Here is a 25,433-nt window from a genome sequence, read left to right as displayed (position 1 = left end):
CAAGAAAAATGTATTCATGTCAAAACATTCATAAAAATTGCATCATTATTGTTTTTTTGTATTGGTTTTTTGACATTCGAAATAATACATATTTGACGACTGCAAAGGAAAACCAACTTTACTTACCAGACATAAGGAAACGTCTAAAATACAATAACATAGTGGAAGCTCTATACAACGGCAACGTCATAACTGTGGTCATAACCAGCCAACTGTCTATTGCTAAGAAAGCACAAGATCATTTTAATTCATCAAAGACAGACTGGAAAACCTAAGAATAAACTTTTAATTTCCACAACAGCACCACCTGAATGCTACGAAAACGAGTACCACGACACCTGCGGTCCCTACTGCGAGGAGTCTTGTGCGACCATGAACAACACGTGTCTGGTCTGTCTCTCCGGCTGTGTGGAGGGGTGCTTCTGCCAGCCTGGCTTCATCAGGGACAGATACGGACTGACTTGCGTCACCCCGGACCAGTGTCGTAAGTGATTTGATTATATTGAGTGAGGCAACTTTTACACAATGATTGAATGTTGTTTTGATTGAGAATTAAAGAAAAATTAATTTATGCTGGGTAAGTACATATGGCACCAAACAATTAATACTAAAATTCCTTGGCGTTTGCCGGTCATCCTGAGCAAGTTAGTAGTACCATCGGACATTTACCCAACGAACGAAGCATCGTTGGAATGTACCTAACTACCAGACAATTCACGACCAACATAACTCGACTACGCTACTTAATTTCGAAGTATGAAATTCCGCTGTTTGTGAGGAATATATTATTCATATAGTATATGATGACCTTTTCTCTGACCTGCTAAACCCAGGGACATCAGACAAGAAGAACACTGAACAACATATTTCTTCCCAAATTACAGCGCAGCCAGAATGCGACAGGTTCGAGCACTTCGAGACATGTCCCAACGTCTGCCCGCTAGAGACATGTCGGGCCAAGCTGGAGCGTGAAGACTGCAGCTCTCTCCAGTGCTGTGAGCCGCAGTGCCGCTGCGACGAAGGATACTTGAGGAATGACTCCGGAGAGTGCATCCCTGAGGAGTATTGTGAAGTTGATTATTAGAGATGGATGGAGCGGATAGGGTTTTTGATAGATGATATTTATAGGTATATGGGTGTGGGGAGATCTGTTTGTTTGAAGATACTTAAGTAATTAAGTTTTTTTTTTCATTTATTACAATAAAAATCGTTATTTATTACAATAAAAATCGTTAAGGTCAACCGGGGCCATTGCGCCACAATACTTTTACTTTCATATTCATTTGATCATAACAAACAGACTATACGCCCTATTAAGCTATAACTTGTGGTACATATTAGGAAATTTTATCTAGTTTCATATTTTGATGCAATTTTGTAGACTTTTAAATATCTTCTACGTGTAAACGACGTTTCTACAAAAAAATGGATTTTTAGGCGCAATAACCCCTAGTGGGGCTAATGCCTCTTTCACTAGTTTTGTGTGCTTGGAAGAGCTTTTTACAAGTTTAATTAGATATAATTTATAGAATTACTATTAACGTAGCTAATTATTAGCTTGTAAACTAAATACTGCACTTAGTTAAGGAGAATTAGTTGATCAAAAATTTTCGGGGCTATGTCGCCTACATGCCCTAATTTCTTGTAGTGGCATTTACCCCATCCAAGATTCCAGGGGTGCTCAACATTTTATTTATGAATACTTTATTGGACTTAAAAAACTATAAATACTTACATAAAAAATTAAAATACAGTATAAAAGCATACAAGGACATATTTTTTTCTAATTTGCAATCAAACCACAACTTTAAATTAGTAAGTATTCCATTTTTAGAGTCTGACGGAATTTTTCTCTTACAAGGATAATCATTAAAACTATTCAGAGTTTTAAAAACAAGTGGGATCATTCTGTTAATATGACTATTTTTTATTTATTATTTATTATATGATTATTTTCTATATACTGTGTTAACAACATCATAATGTCGACACCAAATGACGCAATTTTTTTAAAATATTTGATTTAATATATATTCAAATTATTTACGTTTTAGCTGGATTACCAATCTAAGAATGTTAATTCGGATACGCTGTTAAATGTAATTCAATATTGCAGAAGGCGTCATTAACCTAGTATTTTTCGTTTAGGAGTAATTAGGTGCTAATGTCACTGGAACTTTTTCATTGCTCGTGAGTGTATAAACTACTTTTATTATAACACAAAATGTTTAGAACCCCTGGAAATGGGGCTATTGCGCCGCAATAGAGGCAATAACCCCATCAGCCCAGAGGCATTTACCCCAAAAAAAAAGCTAAATCAACAATTTTTGTATTGCATATTGTGTCCGAATCTTACGTTATTTCAATAAAATAATCAAAACAATATGTAAAGCAACAAAACAATAACAGTATTTACAGTTAGGAAACATAGATTCTTTTAAAGAAACACACATTTGGAACGATTCAAAAAAACTTGTCAGGAAACCGGAGGAGGCCAAAAGAGGTGAAAAAAATAAAACGGCAGATTATTTAAGAAAATTGCCCCGGATACGACATCTATTGGTCAGTGGTAAAAGTTTGAGTTCCAAAGATAGATAGCAGATGACTCCAGTAGTTCTAAAGTATGTGGTTCGGAAGATAAATGGATTTGAGGCATTAGCCCCGTAGGCGACTTGGCCCCGGTTGACCTTATTTATTTTGTTGCAAACTGTTGTTTGTAAGAATACAACCTTAAAATGTTGGATAGAAACCTCTAGACACAATGAACGATAATAATATATATCGAATACTTTTCTGACCACAAACTACTACGCTGACGTAAACAAGAATCACCATCATCATCATCATCATCGACCTTCTATCGCTTACTGTTAGGTATATGAGACATGTCCCAACGCCTGCCCGCTGGAGACATGTCGGGCCAAGCTGGAGCGTGCAGAGTGCAGCTCTCTCCAGTGCTGTGAGCCGCAGTGCCGCTGCGACCCCGGGCACTTGAGGAATGACTCCGGAGAGTGCATCCCTGAGGAGTACTGTGAGGTTGATTATTAGAGATGGATGGAACGGATAGGGTTTTTGATAGATGATATTTATAGGTATATGGGTGTGGGGAGATCTGTTTGTTTGAAGATACTTAAGTAATTCAGTTTTTTTTTCATTTATTACAATAAAAATCGTTATTTATTACTTGTTATTTTGTTGCAAACTGTTGTTTGTAAGAATACAACCAAAAATTGTTGGATAGACTAAACCTCTAGGCATACTAATCATAATTAATGAAAATATTTCCAATATTTCTGACCGTAAACTAGTATACAGACGTGAACAAGGATCATCATCATCATCATCGACCTTCTATCCCTTACTGCGCTACTATATGAGACATGCATGTCCCAACGTCTGCCCGCTGGAGACATGTCGGGCCAAGCTGGAGCGTGCAGAGTGCAGCTCTCTCCAGTGCTGTGAGCCGCGGTGCCGCTGCGACCCCGGGCACTTGAGGAGTGACTCCGGAGAGTGTATCCTTGAGGAGTATTGTGAAGTTGATTATTAGTTTCTTGGATGGAGTGGATAGGATTTTTGATAGATGATATACTATGTGGGGATGTGGAAATCTTTTTGTTTTAAGATAAGTCTGTATTTGTATTGCTTTTTTCATTTAATAAAAAAAACTCGTTGTTTATTACTTTTATTTTTGTAAACTTTTTCTCCTTCTGACCATTACCTATTATGCTTCTAACACTTACACGTAGGAGTAGTTTCATTCCGCCCGTAAACAAGGATTACAAATATGAAATAAAGAAATAAGTACAGCATTGATATCGATTCTGAAGGCAGAAATTTTAAATTTAGCGATGTCAAAACCTTAATTTCTTTGTTTAAAATTCGACTCTATGATTGTTTCCGTAAATGTCATTTTATGCTAGCAAATTTTTTAGTTTGACAGCGTTAAAATTAGAATTTCTGCCTTCAGAATCAACATCATTGACAGATTAAAACTTGGCAGATGTAAATTTTACAATGATTATGCAGATAAAGTATGATGCGGATAATTTAAGAATACGGTGTCTTATAAGAATAAAAACTAGGATTTTCAAACGAATCTTTATACTAACCACTATTAAACCACAGAGATAGATTAAGTGCCTTCCAGTAAGCATCCAAATTATACCCACACTAAACTAGGTAGAGATCGTAGGTAGAAGCAAACTCAATAAAACGAGGCACTTATAAAATTTATTATTCATTTCGAAGTAGGATTCAACCCTTTGGCATCCTGAACCTGTTGTACACAGGAAGGTAAAGGACAGATAAAACCTCTTTAGGCGATATGCCCTTTGGTAAACCTTTGACCGGAATAAATGATAAACCTTATTCTGCAGGGGCCCTTGTTAACAGGGTGAAATTTTATAAGTGATCAGGAGACAGGTTGATTTACATGAGTAATTTATTTTGGTGTACCGAACATCATGTTGTCATCATCATCATCATCTGCCCGTATTTGCTCACACGATACAAAGTCGCATCCTATCGTTACGTTTTGGAGCCCCATACCAAATCCAAAACGAAGTAACATTTACGAAGTAATTAGTGTCCAATTCAATACAATTTGAATCCGAAAATCGTTCGAAAATTGTAAGGAGTATTCTTTATTTGTATAGAAGTCGTAACCTTACTTTTACAGTGCGAAGCGATTTCATACGGAGCGACATAAGATGGGTGTTTACGTTTAGCTCGTAAATAAAATTTAATAATTATTTTATTATGCAGCAGGTGTTTTGACTATAGCGGTTCTTTTTACCGCTACAGATAGGAAAATCTCCTCAATATAATACAATGAGTAAGTACTCCCGTTTTAACACCGTATTTACTACGTACTTAAAAATTAAACACGTGTAAAAGCAGTCACAAATTATACTTTAAAGTACTTATGTATTAAAAAACCCGCCACATCACCCGTAATCACACCCGAAGGGTTCCGTATTGTCTATAAAATACCTCCTTAGTACTAAAATATTAAAGTTTCGGCAAAGGGGGTCCAGTTAAAATCATATTTGTATCGAAGCTTATGTGAAGGAATCAGACCGAACTGCATTGCGATTCTGAAAAATCATATATCTCACTTCGATCTTCATTCTCCCTTCACCTTTCACTTCACGTTCGAACAGTAATGACATTAGGTAGGGTAACGTAACGTACCTAGGGACGCTTGTACCTCGGGACATTGATTGTATTTTAAAAACCGGCTAAATAAACACATTAAAATTCTACCCTAGGCATAGTATTTTACTCGCTTGGCAAAACTAGTGAGTCTCGTGATCATACCAGCATCGAGTGTGTGGTGAAGACAATATGAAGTTTTTTGGACTCAAAAGTAGCTTTTGTATAGTTTTTTGTGTTGCTTTATCTCATTGAGGCATGCTCAAAATAAAGACATGGATGTCACGTATAACTTTTCAGTTATTTAATTTTATGACATGGCAATTATCTGAAAGATTCCTATTAATTAAAAATAAAGATATTGAAATTTTGGTTAAAGATTGCTTTTTTGTACAGTGGCCTGCGCCTAAAAGTATGCAGGCACGGTCCGCACAGTGATGCCATCTAGTAAAAACCTTGTAACTACAACGTATTGGACGTGTGTTTTGATAAGTGCATGTTGTTGTTCTATAAGTAAGAGTGTTTGAGCAGTACGATATTGTTTGTATTCGCTGTTTTTACTACTGTGTATATTAGGTAGTTAATTTCTTACATTTTCGTCATAGTGACTGTGGCGTAGTTGTTAAGGCGTGGCGCGGCGGTGCCGCATGAGTTATTACGAATTTGTTGATACTTACTTCGCATCCTGTTATTGTTTTTTGTGACTTTAAAGATCATAATATGATAGAAGTTTCCTTTACTTTCTTTTTTTAATTTTTTAATTCGATTAAGGGTTTGTTAGTATTTAAAAAACTAAATTAAAATTGATTGTTAATCAATAACACACTTGATGGGATCAATAATCTACAATAGTTAGTAGCAGTCAGGTGCAATGTAGCGGACGACTAACTAAAACTTGCTTCTTTTTATTTATTGAGTTGTTCTCATAAGATTGAGGGTAGAACTATATATTATTATTATTATATATTAAGTATATGTGATCATGAATCCCAAAGTTCTTTGAGACAATACAACACTTGCGTTCCACTCAACGTTTTATAAATCGCTTTGGCTTCTAAATATTACTTATCGGTGCTTACTACTGATATCAAGAATGTTAAAAAGCATTTAAAAATAAAAACCAATAGTTTTACTATTTAGTGGAGGAATTGAACACAGGGACCTCATGCCGCCGCATCAATTCATGAATGCTTAACCACTCAGACTATCAAAGACCATGATAGCGTTCTCGAAATATGCTATCATTATGCTGTTATTATAACCGCCACCGCCCCGTAACTTATATTTACAAGCTGGTTACTAGATGGCATTACTGTTTCCAATTCGCCTGATTACTTTTAGGCGCAGGCCACCGTACCTTGGGACACGATTAAATTTGTACCTTGGGACTCTGTTTCCTATGGCTTTGTACTATGGAAAATGCAAACATCTAAATAACGCCTTATATCTCTATTCTTATAAGTGCCAGAGTGAAACTAGACAGAAGAGAGATGCAGTAAATCAATAAGAACAGAGATATAAGGCGTTATTTAGAAGTTTGCATTTTCCATAGTACAAAGCTATAGGAAACAGTGTCCCAAGGTACAAACGTGTAACGTACCTTGGGTCAAAACAAGCATTTTTACTTTTATCTTAATTTAATAAAATCTGGCCACACTAAAGCTTTAGCACAAATACTAGTGATAATTAATAGATTATATATCCTACCGAATAAAGAAAATTTCACATTAATAGGTATCTTAGTTGTACGCTGCGATAGCTTCATTCAAAGTTGGGGTAGTCGAAAATGTCCCTAGGTACGTTACGTTACCCTATATATTATGTCATGTCATACATTATTTGTCAAAATCTCGAAATTGCTTTAGTTCTACTCACTTCCAACCTTGTCTACGGAAATTATAGATTGTCAATTTGAAAACTCACTCCGGATTCAGAATCGAGTTTTGACAGTTAGCTTTATAGAATCGCAATGCTGCACCCCCTAAAGGGACTAAGATATGAATTAGATATAATTATGTATAAGTAACTACTTAAGTCAAGTTAGTTTAGGTTAGGTAGGTACGATATTTAGTATTATTATGTATGTAGTTACTTATTTATCTTGTTTACACTTTTTCATTGTTTTGAGTACCCACCCATTTAATCAAACAAGTAATGTGCGTCAGGAAATAATTAACTATTCACTAAATAAGTACCTACAAATGAAATAAAGAATCAATATTTTATTATTTAAACAGTTGCCAAATCAAAAGGTGAAGGAATACCTATACCTATGAAGTAAATTTCATAGATTATGGTTTTTGTAGTGATTATTTGTCTAGTCTGAATGTCTAAACACTAATTAAGCCATAATAAGGCATGGCAATAAAAAAAACATTTGTTTTAACCCTTGAGTTAAGGTTCAAAATAAGGTGGGAACTATTTTCCCTTTGCCTTATTACGGGTTAAAGTACCTACTTTTTTACAAATACATAACTAGATATTCAATTACAAAACGTACATCTAACTTGTACTAAAACATAACATCTACTTAAGTAAATAAAAAAACACCATAAACATTATTAGCATTCAATTACAACAAACACATTAACATGCCAAAGCGTTCACCAATTCCCAAACCAGCTGTATCAAGTTGGAATAAAAACTTCAATTGTGAATGATTCACTTCAAGTTGATAAAACCGAAAAGTCACGTTTAACGTGCTCACTTCCACGCCGACTTTCGGCGATAGTATTTTTTAAATATGCAGTTGTTTCTGCTCTTTTTTACTGCGTACTTCGCTGTATGCGCAAATGCCAACGCCCCGGTTGTAAACGATCCATCATGCGAGACCTACAATGATTCGGACCTCTCATCTAGTGCATCTTCTTCTGAAGCCACATCTAATTCAGATGGTTCAGAAAGCAATGGTTCCGTCACTCAAGAGTCTAGCCAATCTTCGTCAGCTAGTTCCTTTGCCGCAGCTACGGCTTCAAGTCAAAGCTCTGGGTCATCGGATGATGGATCATATTCGTACGAATCATCTAGTTCTTCAGCTGCTTCATCTAGTAGCGCCGCCAGTTCGTCATCATCTTCCACTGTTACTACTGGGAATCAAAGTAAGTCCGTTGGTTTTACATTCGCATCCTCATAACTCACTCACCCCTGAAAACTCCCTCTGCACTAGCTTGCTTGTTTTGGGGTCCACCAACTCGCACTAGGCCAGCGTGGTTGACTAGGTTTAAAACCCGCCCTTCATTCGAAGTATCCCCAGCAGCTGGATGATGATCCTCATAATAAATACCTAAAATTGTGTACAAAGATTCATTCGTCTTCAACTCTTCATGGATAAATATTTAGATCAAAATATTTTCAGACAATCAAAACCGTTGTGGAATAAATGAGGTACCAGACAACTGTTACAATCCATGTTATGAAAAGAATTGCGCAAATAGACTTAAGCCTTCAAGACTGTGTCCTTTGTACTGCATGACCGATGGGTGCTCTTGTAGAGAAGGATTTTATAGAGATGATAGCCGTAATTGTGTTCCGCTTCAGGAATGTAGTAAGTAAATAAGATTACCTGCTAATTATTTCATAATCATCAGCCCGTAATCATCTAATGCTTGTTACTCGTATGGAGCGCTTAAACGTCTTTGGTATTCCTCATCCAGCCACTACCGGCCACTTGTCTAAAGTCGTCTAACTACACTTATCTAATTTCCATAGTCAAGAACTTCTTTACCCCACTGGTCATCAGTTTGTCTGTTAATAACTTCAGTTCCCTTACTAATTACCCCATTAAGATATTAAAATATTTGTAAGTAATAGAGAATTTGAGTATGAGAGTAGCTACGCAAAATTCAGAAATCTTATGAATATTTGTCTTCCTTACAATCACCAACAGCTTTCATAAGACGAGTTTATCGACGTTCATACCGAACCCGTGTAGCGGCCGCTGCTTAAACACAATATTACCTAATTTTTTTACATTTAGATATTTGTTTTATTTTGTAGCGCCCCCTAAATGTGGCACAAATGAAGTCTACACAAACTGTGGATCTGCGTGTGAGACCAACTGCACGAACATCGACAACCCACCTCAGGCCTGTACCCTGCAATGTGTGGAGAAGTGTGAATGTTTGGAAGGATTTATCAGGAATTCCGACGGGAATTGTGTGAAGAAAGAGGAATGCTGTAAGTAAAATATTAGAAATATTTTGCCTTTTAAAATACTTACAATAAAATTATATAATTAATTATAAATTATGTATATTTACGCTTTGTATAGTTATACAGTATGTAGTTGTAGAGTCCTAAGGCAAATTCATAAAACTGCACTTGGAATGAAAATCATTTTTATTTTGTACTTTATTACAAGCAGATTCCTCTACCTATAGGTAAACTATCTCATGCTATATTATTATTATACTTTTTCCCAGCCTCTGTACAATGCGGTCCCAACGAGGAATCCAATGGATGTTACAACTCGTGTCTTGAGAAGTCGTGTTCTAGCAGATTGAACCCACCCGAGGTTTGCCCTCTGTATTGTGAGTACGGGAAATGCAGCTGTACGGATGGGTACTACAGAGACGACAATGGGGATTGCGTTCAGCCGATTGATTGTAGTAAGTTAAATTCACGTTAAATTAGACTGGCGAGATGATAGAAGCTGGCGAGCAATAAAAAGTTCCACATGTCATTCCCGTTCCATATGTCACTGGAACTTTTTAATTGCTCATGAGTGTACATAAAACAATTCATATAATCTGAGTCTTCATTCTGAACCACTTATGATGTAATAACCTTGCAAAGTTCAAGATAAAATAATCGGTGCTTCTCCATGTTAGTTGTTAATTTCTGTCTTTCGGTGTATTAAGGGTGTTTTTATACGGGCTTATTACACTGCAGCACTATGTTTAATGTCCGGTGCTACGTCAATCGGAGTGGTTTCTTTTGTGCACTCCATTTATTTGCTTTTTAAAACAAAATTGCTCAATAGAACAGTATCCTTATTATGACCTATGTCCTCCAATCCCTATCCCTATGGGTACTTATCAATAATCTATCAATTTCTAGCACCACCAAGATGTGGTTTAAACGAAGTGTACACAAACTGCGGGTCGTCGTGCGAGGTCACCTGCGCTAATGTAAACAATCCACCAAAAGTCTGCACTCTGCAGTGCGTAGAGAAGTGCCAATGTGCTGAAGGATTCATCAGGAATTCAGACGGGAATTGTGTGAGACGGGAAGAATGCTGTAAGTATCTATAACTTTTTTTCACAAAATTTCTGTTTTGCTTTAATCGGAGCAGGTGGTAAGCTTGTTCAATAAAAGCTAAAATAATGTAATGCAAATTAAATAGGCCTCTTCGCGACCTCGTGTGAAACGATTAAAACGTACACAACAGAAATCAGGTTGGCCGCCAAAGGCCTAAGGGCCAAGCCTCATCCCACCCCTTTGTATATTAATAGTGGCCATATAATACAATGTTTATCTAAACTAACTATGAAGATCCTTTTTATTTTTTCTCCTTCAGTACCGACAATCCAATGTGCTGAAAATGAAGAGCCTACCGACTGCTACAATTCCTGCTTGGAAGATTCCTGTGCGAACAGACTGCAGCCTCGAAGGTTCTGTGCACAATATTGCGAGACCAACAAGTCTACATGCAAACGTGGCTTGTATAGAAATGACGACGGCGTTTGCGTTCCTGTTGAACAATGCTGTAAGTTAAATACCTAGGTGCAATAGTGGCCTGACTCCAAAAACTACACTAACTTCTTTTATAAAAAAGTTAAAAAAAAAAACATTTTTGTGCATCTTTTTGGTACTGGTTAATGCTTATGTTTTTTTAGGGTTCCGTAGCCAAAATGGCAAAAACGGATCCCTTATAGTTTCGTCATGTCCGTCTGTCCGTCTGTCCGTCTGTCACAGCCGATTTACTCGGAAACTATAAGTACTACAGTGATGAAATTTGATGGGAATATGTGTTGTATGAACCGCTACAAAAATATGACACTAAATAGTAAAAAAAAGAATTGGGGGTGGGGCCCCCCATACATGTAACTGAGGGATGAATTTTTTTTTTTCGATGTACATACCCGTGTGGGGTATCAATGGAAAGGTCTTTTAAAATGATATAAAGTTTTCTAAAAAACATTTTTCTTAAAGTGAACGGTTTTTGAGATATCAGCTCTCAAAGTCGTAAAAAGTATGCCCCCCCCCCTCTATTTTTATAACTACGGGGTATAAAATTCTAAAAAAAATAGAGGTGATGCATGCTAATTAACTCTTTCAACGATTTTTGGTTTGATCAAAGTATCTCTTATAGTTTTTGAGATAGGTTGATTTAACTGTAAACGGAACCCTTTGTGCGCGAGCCCGACTCGCACTTGGCCGGTTTTTAATATTTAGTAGATGCTTTTCAAATGTAAAAAATGCTAATTAAGATATACAAATTTGTAAGATTATTTTATATCCTCATAAATATTTTCAGCAACACCAAAATGCTTCGAAGGTGAAGAATACACTCAATGTGGATCAGCATGTGAAGCGACCTGCAATAATTTAAACGATACCAGTTGTACAAAACAATGTGTTGAGAAATGCTCATGTCGCAAAGGCTTAGTTAGAAGTGACGATGGAAGCTGTATCTTACCTGAAAATTGTTGTAAGTAACTATGCTCTCACTTACTAATTCTTTGCACAAAAGGCTGATACTAAATTGTATGCCAAGAAAATATTAAGTAGATAATAATTATTATTTAATATTTTCTATTTTTATTGCTAGTATGCCTTGTATTTATATACTACACATATGAATAATTAATAACAATGTTATCTTCTTTAAGCTCTCCAACAACAGTGTAAAGAAAACGAAGTGTACAGTGACTGCAAGATTATCCACCCGCCTCAAACCTGCGATTCCATATACAGCCAGTATCAACCATGCGAGGACTGTCCATGTAATCCTGGATGCAACTGCAAGGATGGATACTTGAGAAATGGAACTATGGAAGATCTTTGCATACCGAGCGAATCGTGCCCCCCACGTAAGTTAACAAAGTTGAACGTCTAAAATCGTTTGCCTATGATACCTCTGATAATGTTATCAATGAATGTTCACCGTATTTCTAAGAACAATTTGTTTCTTTTAAATAAATACTTACAAAAATACAGTTATTAGTTGTTTGCCTGTTGGCAAACTTTGATAATAATTGGATGAAGATGATACAAAATACACTAATTATCACACACACAGCAACACCAGTTTGTTCGGATAATGAAAAGTTCAACAGTTGCGGTACGGCTTGCGAGTTGACATGTGACAATTACAAGAATCCTCCAAATGTTTGCACGAAAGAATGCGTTGCGCAATGCTTCTGTCAAGAAGGACTCGTGAGGGCGAGCGATGGATCTTGTATCTTACCTGAATATTGTGGTAAGTTAATTAGTCAACTCTATATTTAAAGATGACGACATTAAAATAGTAGCCCGTGTTTTCATAAAAGTTGCAAAGGGTTTGATTAATTCATTAAGTAAGAGCTTCATAAATTGGCCCAAACAAAAACGGGTTCTGATTCTTTGTGTCAGAATTCGTGAAAGTATCTATTAATTTAATTAGGCATATGAATGTGGGGATATGAATATATAAGAGTTCGTATAAATAATGAATTTGTAAAAGATTATTGGAACCAAATTTCATTTCTTTGAATTACATTTTGAACTAATATATTGAGGTGAATTACAGAAATACAGAACCAATGTCAAGAAAATGAGGTATTCAGTGACTGCAAGATTACTCGTCCACCACAGACCTGCGATTCCATATACACTCAATATCAACCTTGCGAAGACTGTCCATGTGATCCCGGATGCAACTGCAGGGATGGCTACTTGAGAAACGGAACTATGAACGACGTTTGCATACCGAGTGAACTGTGCCCTACACGTAAGTACCAAATATCGTATTTGTATAATAAAGTTATCCAGTTTTTACGGCTAGTTTGTGACAGGAAAAAATGCGTAATTCTTTTTGACCTCGAAAACATGCATGTCCGTTTTAAGCTAAAAATTTAATAAAAAAGTGTAACCTGATAGGTAAGTGAATCATGTTTCCATTTTATACCTACGTAGGTTTGAAATTTAAATTTTACTGCTTATTAGATTATTCGCTCTTATAGTTATTATGCTTTACTGTCCGTATTTTATTGTTCATTGCTATGGTAAACGGGAAGGCCCTTTTTGTTTTATAGCGTAAACTGTGTTACAATCATTCGTCTATTATAAATACAGTCTGTAACCACGCAGCGAGCGTGGGGACTAACCGTATTACCTTCATGGTCATTCTATAGTTTTCCGTATATTTATTTATTTTATTCTTTCTATAGAATAGAAGCAGTTTTTATAAATATAAATTTTATAGTGAATTTACTATGAAGACCATTATAATTTTGATATTAGCCACCTTCTGTTATAACATTCCTTTACTATGTTCAGCGCAACCGTCGTGTCCCGAAAACCAGGAGTTCAACAGTTGCGGGTCAGCGTGCGAGTTGACCTGTGACAACTACAGAAACCCTCCGGGATTCTGTACATTCCAGTGTGTTGCAAATTGCTTCTGCAAGGATGGCCTCGTGAGGGCTAGTGATGGCTCTTGCGTGCTGCCGCAGGATTGTTGTGAGTATAATTATAGATTAATGATAGTGTAAGGCGCACGAAAACAGACTCGCCGATTGACTTATCAACTGTATACATCTCGTGTACCCCGGCCAGCCACCAACTACTAGTTTATTATTTCACTACAAGTACTACAACCCCAGTAAGTTTAATGTTTTTCATTCACGATTTTAGAAGAAGAATGATTGTGATAAACGTTTATAAGTTTTACTTTACTATGTAATTTTAGAAAAAATTATAAATACTAACTCCTTTACCTATTTTAGCTCTTCAACCGCAGTGTAAAGAAAATGAGGTATTCAGTGACTGCAAGATTATTCGTCCACCACAAACCTGCGACTCCATTTACACTCAGTATCAACCGTGCGAAGATTGCGAGTGCAGTCCCGGATGCAACTGCAAGGATGGATACTTGAGAAATGGAACCATGAATGATCTTTGCATACCGAGCGAATTATGTCCACCGCGTAAGTTGTCACAAAAAAGTTGTTTCAAGTCTGAAAATATAAATTTATATAAGCTTAAGCGTACATGGGACGACGATTGCTGATTGATGTTTATATTTTTGTTATTTCAACAGCAACACCATCTTGTGCCGATAAAGAACAGTACAAGAGTTGCGGTACAGCTTGTGAGTTGACTTGTGACAATTACAAAGACGCACCACTTGATTGTACAAAGCAGTGTGTTGAGAAATGCTTCTGTCAAGACGGACTAGTGAGAGCCAGTGATGGGACGTGCGTACTGCCTGAAAATTGTCGTAAGTATCTACCCTACTAGCTATTATAATAACTAACTTTTGTAAACGGCATCAATGATTATAAAGCATAAAAATAGTCATTACTTATGTTTTCTTGTACTTGATTATTTAAAGCACCACCTCAAGCATCAGAGTGTCCAATAAATGAAATCTTTACAAATTGTACGTACAATAAATGTCAAAAGACATGTTCAGATCTGGAATACCCTATCGCATGTCGTCCACCACCTAACTGTTATGAAAGGGTGTGTTTGTAAAGACGATTGGGTCAGAGATACAAATGGAAAATGTATTCCCCGTGATAAATGCAGTAAGTGTTCATAAAAAGTGTGCTTAAAATAAAATATATCAGTTAATATTAGCGCATAAACTTCAACGGTGAAGTACAGTTTTAACTTAGCTCGAATTTTTATTGAATACCTACATTGTTTAAATTGTGTAGAAAATGGAAATAAAGAATCGGCAAGGATAAATTTAAGAATTCATAAAAAGTCTGGATTTTTTAAATAATTTACCATGACATTTTCAGCAACATCGCAATGTAAAGAAAATGAAGTCTACAGCGATTGCAAGTTCGTGTGCCCACCACAAACCTGCGATTCACTTTACACCTCCTATCAGCCGTGTGACGACTGCGTACCAGGCTGTAACTGTGTCGATGGATATCTGAGGAATGGCACTGCTAATGATCTTTGCATCCCCAGTGACCTATGTCCACCTGGTAAGAAATAATAGAAAACGTTGTTTTGTTCAAATCAGTGGACGATGACGGAATAAAAGAGTAGTGATCACAGAAAATTATAAAATAGGTATCTGTTTGAACAATGAAATGCGATAAGGGGATATGGGAATACCACAAGTTATGGTTTTCAGCCTAACGTGTCATGTTCTGTTTCAATTCAAACAGTAGGTATTTAGGGACTTTACCTATTCCACTATTGTCTTAACATCATCATGCACATATTTTATGTAACACAGATTGCTTGTAGAATAGGCCACCTCAAAGATTGGGCAATAAAATGTCATTCTTCCCACTTAGGGCTTTGATTGGAGTAAGATAGACCCAGCGTAGCATGTCGATGATAAATAATATGCGTTTGTTTTTTTTTAATTCGGTGTAAAATATTAAAAATGTAGGTATGTTGAGACCATAACTATTATATTTTATATCCAGCAGTACAACAACCACCAACATGTCCGGACGACCAGGAGTTCAACAGTTGCGGGTCGGCGTGCGAGTTGACCTGTGACAACTACAGCAACCCCCCCAGGTTCTGTACCTACCAGTGTGTCGCGAAGTGCTTCTGTAAGGATGGCCTTGTGAGGGCCAGTGATGGGTCTTGTGTGCTGCCTGAGAATTGCTGTAAGTAACTGATACATCTACATACGGTCTATCTATACAATTACACGACTCATACTGCTTGGAAAGCAGAATACCCATTTAATCTATCAGAAAATCTATAAGTAATTTATTGTAAATGATGTTCAGATGTTCAAGCAAGTGACTAATTAAGATACATATTTCAGAAGTGACTAATTAAGTTACATATTTCAGCTGCAAAACCCCAATGCCGTGAAAACGAAGAACCTACGAATTGTTATAATTCCTGCGTTGAAGACTCTTGCTCTAACAGACTAACTCCAAACCGTCCTTGCCCCAGAAATTGTGAGGGCAACAGGTGCAAATGCAAAAAGGGCTTCTACAGAAATGAGAATGGTGACTGTGTTGGTGTCGAACAATGTGGTAAGTGATAGATATAATTACCCTTTATAGCAATGCATGATCAAGGAATCATCCATAGATTAAGAAGCAACCAAATTATATAGTCTCCAACATGCAACCACAAAAGTTAAACATTCTGACACAAATGGAAGCGCTGAGCGAGGTCTATGGATTTACCATAAAATGATGAAGGGCACCAATATATGGAAGCTGGGACCAGCACCAATAGAAATATGAGTGATACGTCGTTGAAAAGGTATTTTTTTGCAGAATATGAATAACGGAAGCGCTAGTCTTGATTTACTGTCCAATTAGAATAATCATACCTTGAAAGTTTTTATATTTTATTTCTGTAATTTTAATGTTTTCGTTAGTTTTTCACATTCATTTTTAATTTTTATAACAAAATGATCATATTTCATACAATATTATATTTTTTTATTATCCCAGTAAATAAAACCAGATGAAAGTAATTTGTCCAATTTCAATAATACGTGTTTACATGTATTACGCCCTAACTGTCATCAGGAGGGAGAGTGCAATGCCATAGAAAAATACTTCCTTCCGACGAATATATTTCAAAATGGACAACTTATACGGATTTGTCGCCATAATACTTTTTTGCTCACTTAAAAAGAGCTATCCAACGATGTATGTCTCATCTTTATTGGACATAGGTCCCAAAACGCCCATTGTAATTTGTGTCGTAAAATAGATGTCAGCGCAAAAATAAAATGTAAAATTTCCCTTTAAACTAGGTTCAAACATTTTTGTTGTAATATAAGTAGGTAACTACTTACTTTATACGTCGGCCATCTTTCTTGTCAGGCGAACGCGCGCTCCGCCGATAAAAAATCGAAAGCCGACCTAATATTTTAAAATCGTGAGTGATTAAAGTTTTAAAGTGAAGCTAAAGTGTTGATAGTCCTGTGATATTGTTATCTCGGCGTGAAAACCGCGGAAACGTATTACAGTGATAGTTAATAGTTTAGTGAATCAGTGACACAAAACTACCCGCCATATTTTATTTATTGCAGGTCGTTATTTTATTAAGTGTTTTTAGTTTATTCTTCACAACACAAACACCACCACACCATTGATACCACACATGGGGCAAGCGCCGCGGTCCCCGCCTGTTCCGGCTCGCCGGCGCCGGCGGGGCCCGACCGCGGCGCCCCCGGGGGCCCCGGGGACCCGGCCGTCGATGGCGCAACACGCACCCGCCACCGCATGAGCGGCTCGGCGAGGAGGAGGCTGTATAGGCGGAGGATGCGGGAGGAGGCAGCCAGACTGGCGGCGGTGCCCCTGGCCGACATCGCCGCTCGAGTCACGCCGTCCAGTGCTGCTGCGGGTCGCTCCAATGAGTATGACCGTGGCAGTGCTACCGTGACTCGGGGGCACACGGGGGGTTCGATGCCGGCAGGGGGGCCACCCCTCCCAACACCGGCCAGGCCGATTCCCGCCTCCTCCACGGCTACACACAAAGCCCCCACCTCTGTTGCACACCCGGGTGCGTCCCAAAAGGGATGCCCCAGGTTAGTGCCGGGTGGTGGGCAACCGAAGACCCCGGCGAACACCAGCGCACGGGTCAAACGTATGCGGTCCGACGAGAAGGTGTCTCCAGCGGCGGGGGGAACGAGAGGTCCCCCAAAGAGGGCCTGTCTCGCTCGGCCCAAAGACCCCCAATCAGCAAGCCTCAATTACGCGGGCGCTCTAAAAGCGCACTTGAACGCAGTAATCGTGGCAGCTGATTGGCGAGAACTGTCCCCGGACCAGATGACAATCATCCGGCGGGCAGTTGAACTGAAACACAGTGAGGCTGTGAATGACCTCACCAGGGATGTAGTCCCCGCATTCGACCATTTCCCCCAGCAACTTGCTCGCGGGGGACTTAAATTGAGGTGCTGCGACGACTACACCCTGGACTGGCTGAAGGAGACCGTCAGCAGCCTCCCCCCCTTATGGGATGGAGGCTGCCAGTTGAAGGTCGTCGCGGCGTCGGAGATGCCCTCCTTTATTAAGGGGGCCGTGTGGGTGCCTGACTACACTGAGGAGTCAGTAGAAGCCCTGCGGTTCCACCTTTCGAGGGTTAACCGACGCTGGGTCGACCTCAACAGTTGGCGGCTGTTCTCCTCCGATATTAGGGAGGTCGAGGGGGTGCGGTGTGCCCTGCTTATATTTGGCATTCCGCAGCCCGAAGTAGAGCGCCTTGAGCTGAGGGAGAGGAAGCTGAGCTACAAGGTGGGCACAATACACGTCAGAGTGTCACAGGGCGGCGGTCAGGCAGCTGAAACAGCTGACGTACTTGCGACCGCAGCCCCAAGTGCCCCCCCCGGGGACACGTGTGACGCGGTGACGGCGGTGGCGGCGGTGGCGGACAAACCGGAGTCCGGTCGCGAGCGTAAGTCTTCGGGGTCGAGTGCGGGCGAATGGTTGGGCCTCGGGGCCCTTGGCATTCGGTCGCCCTCGACTCTGAGCTTGTCCTCGGCCACCGAGGAATATATGTTGGGGCGGGACGACGACCGGGCGACCACACCAACATAAACTTATTAAATATGTATAAGTACACTTACACATATAATATTAAATATATTTATAATATATAATATTAAATCTATATAAAAAAAAAAACAATAAAACAAAAATGACGTCGATTAAAGTGATACAAGCGAATATTCAACATTCGTACACTGGGGCCGCGGCTCTGCGACGTAAACTAGAAGAAAACCCGACCACCATTGCGCTGGTCACGGAGCCTTTACTTAGGAGGGGTAAGCCGCTCGAACTTCATCAAGGTAATACTTTTTATTGTAACTCTTTCTCCACTGTAGATTGTAGTAAAATAAGAAGTCTAATACTTATACCTAAATGTTACACTGCTAACAAAATTTCAAATCTTTGCACTCCGGACTTAACCGTGGTGGGACTCACATTGGACGAGTCGCACGCGAGGCGGGTGTTGTATATCGCCTCGGCATACCTACCTGGGGACGGGTCAATGCCCCCGCCCGAGCTTATCTCTCTGGTCACGGAATGTAAGACAAACAATATCCCACTCATTATAGGTTGCGATGCAAATGCGCATAGCAGTCTATGGGGCTGTAGGGAAACTAATAAAAGGGGTAGGGATTTACTCGAGTTCCTATTATCTAATAATCTAAGTGTTCTGAATAGAGGGTCCGAGCCTACGTTTGTCACGGCTCGTGCTCAAACAATTCCAGATGTCACTATTACTAACAGTCAGGCGAGGGACATGGTGGTAGGCTGGAGGGTGCTTCCAGACGTGTCCTGTGCGGATCACAGATGGATATCTTTTAAGCTAACCTCTATAACACCCAAACCTAGGCAATATAGAAATCCGAGGAAAACAAACACAGTCGAGTTTCACGATCGTTTACTTAAGGGACTGAGCGACACTCAGCCGTATGATAACTTAAACACCTATAAGTTGATAGACGAAGCTGTTGACGAATTTACTAACATTATCGTTAAAAGCTACGAAGAATCATGTCCTTTAGTGACCGTGAGTGCGTCACCTCGCAAGTGGTGGTGCAATTCACTGGAGAAAATGAGAACAAATGTAAGAAAACTTTTCAATCGCGCCAAAAATACGAAAAAAGAGGAAGATTGGAAAGCGTTTCAATTAGCAAGAAATAAATTCAAAAAAGAGACTAGAGCAAAAACTAGGGAATCCTGGAGGAATTTTTGCGGGTCAATTCAAAGTGAAACTAAAGCTGCGAGGGTAAAAAAATGCATGTCAATTGACTCTCAAAATCAGCTAGATTCATTAAAAAAACCAGATGGTACCTACACAAAAAACGAAACCGAAAGGAACAGCCTCCTGTTGCTCACGCACTTCCCTGGCTGTGAAATGCTAGCGGAAGAGTCGTGTGATCAAGAACAGCTGTCACCAATAATTAATTCTTCTAGTTACGCTGAATCTATTGCGGCCGCCGTAATAAATGAAGAAAAAGTAAGATGGGCTATCACCTCTTTCCTTCCCTTCAAATCGCCGGGAGCAGACGGTATAGTGCCGGCTCTCCTACAGTGGGAGGTAGATATTATCTCACCACGGATAGTAGGTATCTTCAGAGCCTGTATAGCCCTCGGGTATATACCTAAGGGATGGAGGGAGGTGAAAGTAGTATTTTTGCCTAAAGCGGGTAAAGATGACTACACCTCTCCGAAAGCCTATAGACCCATTAGTCTGTCATCATTTCTTCTTAAAACTTTAGAACGACTGTGTGACAGATATATACGTGACGGTGCACTTTCCGTGAAACCTGTCCATCCTAACCAACATGCATACCAACCGGGTAAGTCAACAGAGTCGGCCTTACACGCAGTGGTAAGCAAAATTGAAAATTCAATATTGTTACAACAATCCTGCCTTGCAGTTTTTATCGATATTGAAGGAGCTTTTGATAAAACTATGTTCAATAGCATAAGTAATAACCTTAAAAATCATGATGTAGACCCGGTCATCAGTGCCTGGGTAACAAATATGCTTAAATCAAGAACAGTATCTTTTACTTCAACAAATACAATAAGATGCAAAGTAGCAAAGGGATGTCCGCAGGGTGGAGTGTTATCTCCATTGCTGTGGGTTTTAGTTGTGAATGATCTACTTTGCGATCTAAATAATAAAGGTTTTACAACAATAGCCTACGCCGATGACGTTACGATTCTCATTGGCGGTCTGTTTGTAAATACCTTATGTGAAAGGATGCAACTTGCACTGAACATCATAGAGGAATGGTGTCACAAACATGAATTGTCAGTGAACCCAACCAAAACGGAAATGGTTCTATTTACCAAAAAGACTAAGATAGGTAATTTAAAGCTACCTAAACTTTTTAATACAACCTTAAAGTTAACAAATGAGGTAAAGTATCTCGGCATATGGCTTGACCACCGCCTAAGCTGGTCTAAACATGTGGAGAAAACCCTAAGTAAAGCAACAATATCCCTATACCAAACTAGGAAACTTGTTGGATCCAAATGGGGACTCAAGCCAAAGCTGTGTAAATGGTTGTACACAGCGGTGGTCAGACCTATAATAACATATGGAGCAGTGGTTTGGTGGCAAAGATCGAACCTCATTACTGTGAAAAACAAACTACGACAGTTTCAAAGGCTTGCATGCGTTTCAATCACTGGATGTATGAAGTCAACCCCAACAGCCGCCCTAGAAATAATTCTAGGACTTCCACCACTCGATATTATCATCAAGCAGGAAGCTAAAGCGGCGGCGATAAGGCTAAGTAACATGGGACTATGGTCAACGAATACTACTGCACAGGGACACAGTCGCATACTTGACATTGCCAAGTTGTCGGCTCCCGGGTCCACTGAATGCAGCGACACTACTATAAAGACGTTTATCTTCAACAGAAGCTACACTATCCAGCGAGATCAGTGTGGCACATCAGACGAAAACAATTACGACATCAATATCTACATTGACGGAGCCAAGAACAAGAAGGGCAGCGGTGGAGGTGTCTTCTGCCCGGAACTTAATTTACAATACTCTGTCAGCTTCGGGAACAAAGCTACTGTTTTTCAGGCAGAAGCTGCCAGCCTACTTGACGGAGCTACACAAATAAAAGACACAAAAAATAGCAATATCTGCTTCTACACAGACAGTATGGCTATTTTAGGTGCCTTAGGCAGAACTGTAACAAAATCTAAATTAATTTTAGAATGTCACAGAACACTGGAAAACCTAAGCATTTCAAATAATGTAACAGTACAGTGGATTAAAAGTCATAACGACAACATAGGAAATTGCGAGGCTGACCGACTAGCAAGAATGGGATCAAATACCCTACCAATAGGGCCAGAACCATTTATTAGTTTGTCATCAAAGGCAATAAGGCAAGTTCTCACCGATAAAACACTATCTGAACACAATCAGGAGTGGAAAAATCGTGTAGATTGCAGACAAACTAAAGCGTTTATTGTATCACACAACCATAAACTTACACGCTACTTACTCAACCTGTCCCGTAGTAATATATCATTAATGGTAGGATTAATAACAGGACATTGTTGCGTGAATAAACACTTATATACCATAGGTAACTCAACTAGTCCCTTATGTAGGACATGTAAGGAAGTAGATGAGACGGTTGAACATATTCTGTTAGCTTGTCCACCTACTACAGAAACAAGATTATCTATTCTTGGACCAACAGAGCGCCTACCTCAGCTATTACAACACCCAGGCCTGCTACTCCAGTTTACTCGGGAGCTAGGCTGGCTGAGCTGAAATCAAGGGGATATGTACAAAGGTTCCACTCGAGAGAGCCACGTACAGGAACTTCACCCCCTATGAGAATAGAATAGAATAGAATAGAAAGTAGGTAACTAATATTTACTCGTCTTTCCAGGGGCACCGAAGTGTCGCGACACTGAAGTGTACACCCAGTGTGGGTCTGCTTGTCCACCCACCTGCGAGACTAGAGACAGCGGTCCCACAATATGCACCCAGCAGTGTGTGGAACAATGTGCTTGTAAAAAAGGATTGATAAAAAACCAATACGGCACTTGCGTGAAACCTGAAGACTGTCGTAAGTAGAATCCACCTTTAAGATTTTCTCGTTTACTTGTCGGTGATAAACGCTAGTGCCGATGTAGGGTTTCTCATTACGGTGATGCGTCTGAATTGTCAGGCGCTGGACTTCACACGAGGAGGCTGCAATGTTCCTTTCTCACGAGCAGAATATTTAAAAAAATACAACTTTAAACCATGGCACTTCTTATACATAAATTACTCATGTAATACTCCCAAGGAAAACCACAACACTCTGACCTCCTCACGTAGAACTAACTACCAAATATTACAAAAAGTTTATTTATTACATACAAGTTTCACAAACCCCCCCAATTCCAGCGTCCCAGCAGCAGTGCCCTGCCGGCCAGGAGTTCACCTCCTGCACCCGACAGAAGTGCGTGAAGACCTGTGCTCATGTCCTCCACCGGCCACTCTGCCCGCGTCAGTCGGCTGGCAAGTGCTACAGCCCTGGATGCATCTGCCCCGGCGAGCTGGTGGAAGGACCTGATGGCACTTGCATTCCTAAGGAGCAATGCCGTGAGTATATGAAATTTACGGGGTACTTACTTAATTATTTAATTATTATATCCCTGAGAGTGAAAGAAGAATTAGCAACAGATCAATGAGACGCTCTGAAGCCAGGGGTGTTGACGTCTCTGCTGGCTTGGTTATAGCTCTTTCTTTGCTACTTAATAGTAGATAATAATAATGAGGAGAAGTTCATATTAAGCTAATAATCAATTCATCAAATATTTTCAAAAGCCGTAGAACTGAAATAATTCAAAAGATGAGCTGGGTCACATCTTTGGGCTTATAACTTTTGCAACTCCCTTCAAATCTTAATCATGTTTTTGTACGTTATAGCAACCTTCGAGTGTCAAGAAAACGAAGTGTACAGCAACTGCAGTAACACTTGCCCGCCTCAAACCTGCAACTCAATTCTCGAGCTGTATAACTGCCCAGACCAACCGCCTAAAGACTGCAAGCCTGGATGTCTGTGCAAACCCGGCTACTTGAGAAATGGAACCACCAGTGATGCCTGCATATTGAGTGATTTCTGCTTTGGTAAGAAAGAAAGTTGTTATTTAAGTATAAGTTAAAGAGTAAGAATTGACCTAGGTTCTACCTTTTTTGGCATAATATTTATTTGCATAATCTCGTATTGCATAGTAACGTTTGGTCAAAGTCTCGTTACGCCGAAAATCGTATGGCATAAATCTCGTTTAGTAAAAAGTTATTTCGCATAACATTGTTTAGCCTAATAATGGTATTGCCAAATCTTGAATAGCCTAATAATGCTATGGCATAGGTTTATACAAAGTAATAATATTCGTTTGGCTTTAACTGTGACGGAGCGTCTCCCTACATAGGGCAAACTGGTGCATTGTATTGTTTCCGCTGTTTGGAAAACGCTCCGCTCCGCTTCGCTGCGCTCCGCTTTGGTTTTGATGAACATGTGCACCTAACACGCTCCTCCTCGCTTTGCTCGTCGTCGCACCTATTTTTAGGTTTCGATCTCATGGGGTTTGTAATAATTATATTGGTCGTAATTATTTAAGGTCGTTTGTAATAATTTAACTTTCGATTTTTTGATCATACAATATCGTGATTTTCGGGATGTAGGAGAAAAATACCACAATTTGTACATTTACTACATACTTAATATATTATTTATTAAGATAACATTAGGAGAAACAAGATTATACATAGGTATAGACGAACATAAATTTGAGCAAACGAAACTTAGGTGTTTAAAGATTGTGCCTAAAGAGTTTTAGACGAAACGAGCCTTATGCCACATAAGTCTTGGCAAAGTGATGGTTCGGCCGAAAAAGTTTAGACCATACGAGTTATGCGAAATGAGTTTTGGTCAATAAAGATTATGCGAGATGAGCGGAACCCGCAATACCCATTCCATGTAGTTCATCATTACCTAAGGCAAACTTATTATTATTATGTATTGTTTTCAGTAAATAGGTAAACAATTTATCTATCTAGTTCAAACCACAACATTCACATTCAAATCAACCGACCTAAAAACTGCTAATCAAGGTCCTTTACCTTACCTACCTCATTTCCTTCCTAATTACCTTACGGTCTAATCTACAGGGGAACCGGTTTGCGGCGACAACCAGAGTTACGTACAGAGCAAGACTATCTGCCAAGCGAGTTGCAACTCTGAAGTCGTGGTTTGTGACACGGTGACCGGCTGCGCTTGTAATGAAGGGTTCATCCCCGATGGTCAAGGTCAATGCGTGAAGAAAGAGGACTGTCGTGAGTGTTCGTAATTATTATCTGTGATGTAACAGGGGGGTCACTCTATATGGCGAAAAACTAAATTACGGAGCGCTTCTGCGCGAGCCAAGACTCTATCTTGTATTGTGTAATATGGCGATTTCACAACAGCTCTCGTTCGTTCGTTTTTTGTCAGTATAGAGTAACGCTCCAGGCCAATACAAAGGAACCGATAACCATGTCTATATTGTTTTTAATTAAAATTTCTAATACGACCGGTTGTATTTTATTAGCGTAGTGAATCATTTAGTATACGATACGTGTGTCGACGTCATGATGACGTC

General features: G+C 39.2%; 1 protein-coding gene across 1 annotated transcript in view; it reads left to right on the top strand.

Annotated features, from left to right (window-relative positions):
- LOC105389993 (zonadhesin) overlaps positions 1-25,142 on the top strand; it is a 30,664-nt gene extending 5,522 nt beyond the window's left edge. Inside the window, exons 3-24 of the mRNA XM_048621808.1 lie at positions 302-484; positions 885-1,081; positions 7,886-8,252; positions 8,510-8,698; positions 9,151-9,330; positions 9,576-9,761; positions 10,213-10,392; positions 10,673-10,861; positions 11,633-11,806; positions 11,988-12,188; positions 12,398-12,577; positions 12,887-13,087; positions 13,636-13,815; positions 14,082-14,282; positions 14,396-14,575; positions 15,105-15,296; positions 15,750-15,938; positions 16,131-16,319; positions 22,691-22,870; positions 23,194-23,391; positions 23,719-23,919; positions 24,964-25,142. Coding sequence (XP_048477765.1) covers positions 302-484; positions 885-1,081; positions 7,886-8,252; positions 8,510-8,698; positions 9,151-9,330; positions 9,576-9,761; positions 10,213-10,392; positions 10,673-10,861; positions 11,633-11,806; positions 11,988-12,188; positions 12,398-12,577; positions 12,887-13,087; positions 13,636-13,815; positions 14,082-14,282; positions 14,396-14,575; positions 15,105-15,296; positions 15,750-15,938; positions 16,131-16,319; positions 22,691-22,870; positions 23,194-23,391; positions 23,719-23,919; positions 24,964-25,142 — 4,316 coding nt within the window. The remainder of the gene's footprint in view (positions 1-301; positions 485-884; positions 1,082-7,885; positions 8,253-8,509; positions 8,699-9,150; positions 9,331-9,575; positions 9,762-10,212; positions 10,393-10,672; positions 10,862-11,632; positions 11,807-11,987; positions 12,189-12,397; positions 12,578-12,886; positions 13,088-13,635; positions 13,816-14,081; positions 14,283-14,395; positions 14,576-15,104; positions 15,297-15,749; positions 15,939-16,130; positions 16,320-22,690; positions 22,871-23,193; positions 23,392-23,718; positions 23,920-24,963) is intronic.
- Positions 25,143-25,433: the final 291 nt, after the last annotated feature.

Source organism: Plutella xylostella, chromosome 6, assembly GCF_932276165.1.
Source record: "Plutella xylostella chromosome 6, ilPluXylo3.1, whole genome shotgun sequence".
Lineage (NCBI taxonomy): Eukaryota > Metazoa > Arthropoda > Insecta > Lepidoptera > Plutellidae > Plutella > Plutella xylostella.
This window is presented reverse-complemented; position numbering and strand designations above follow the sequence as displayed.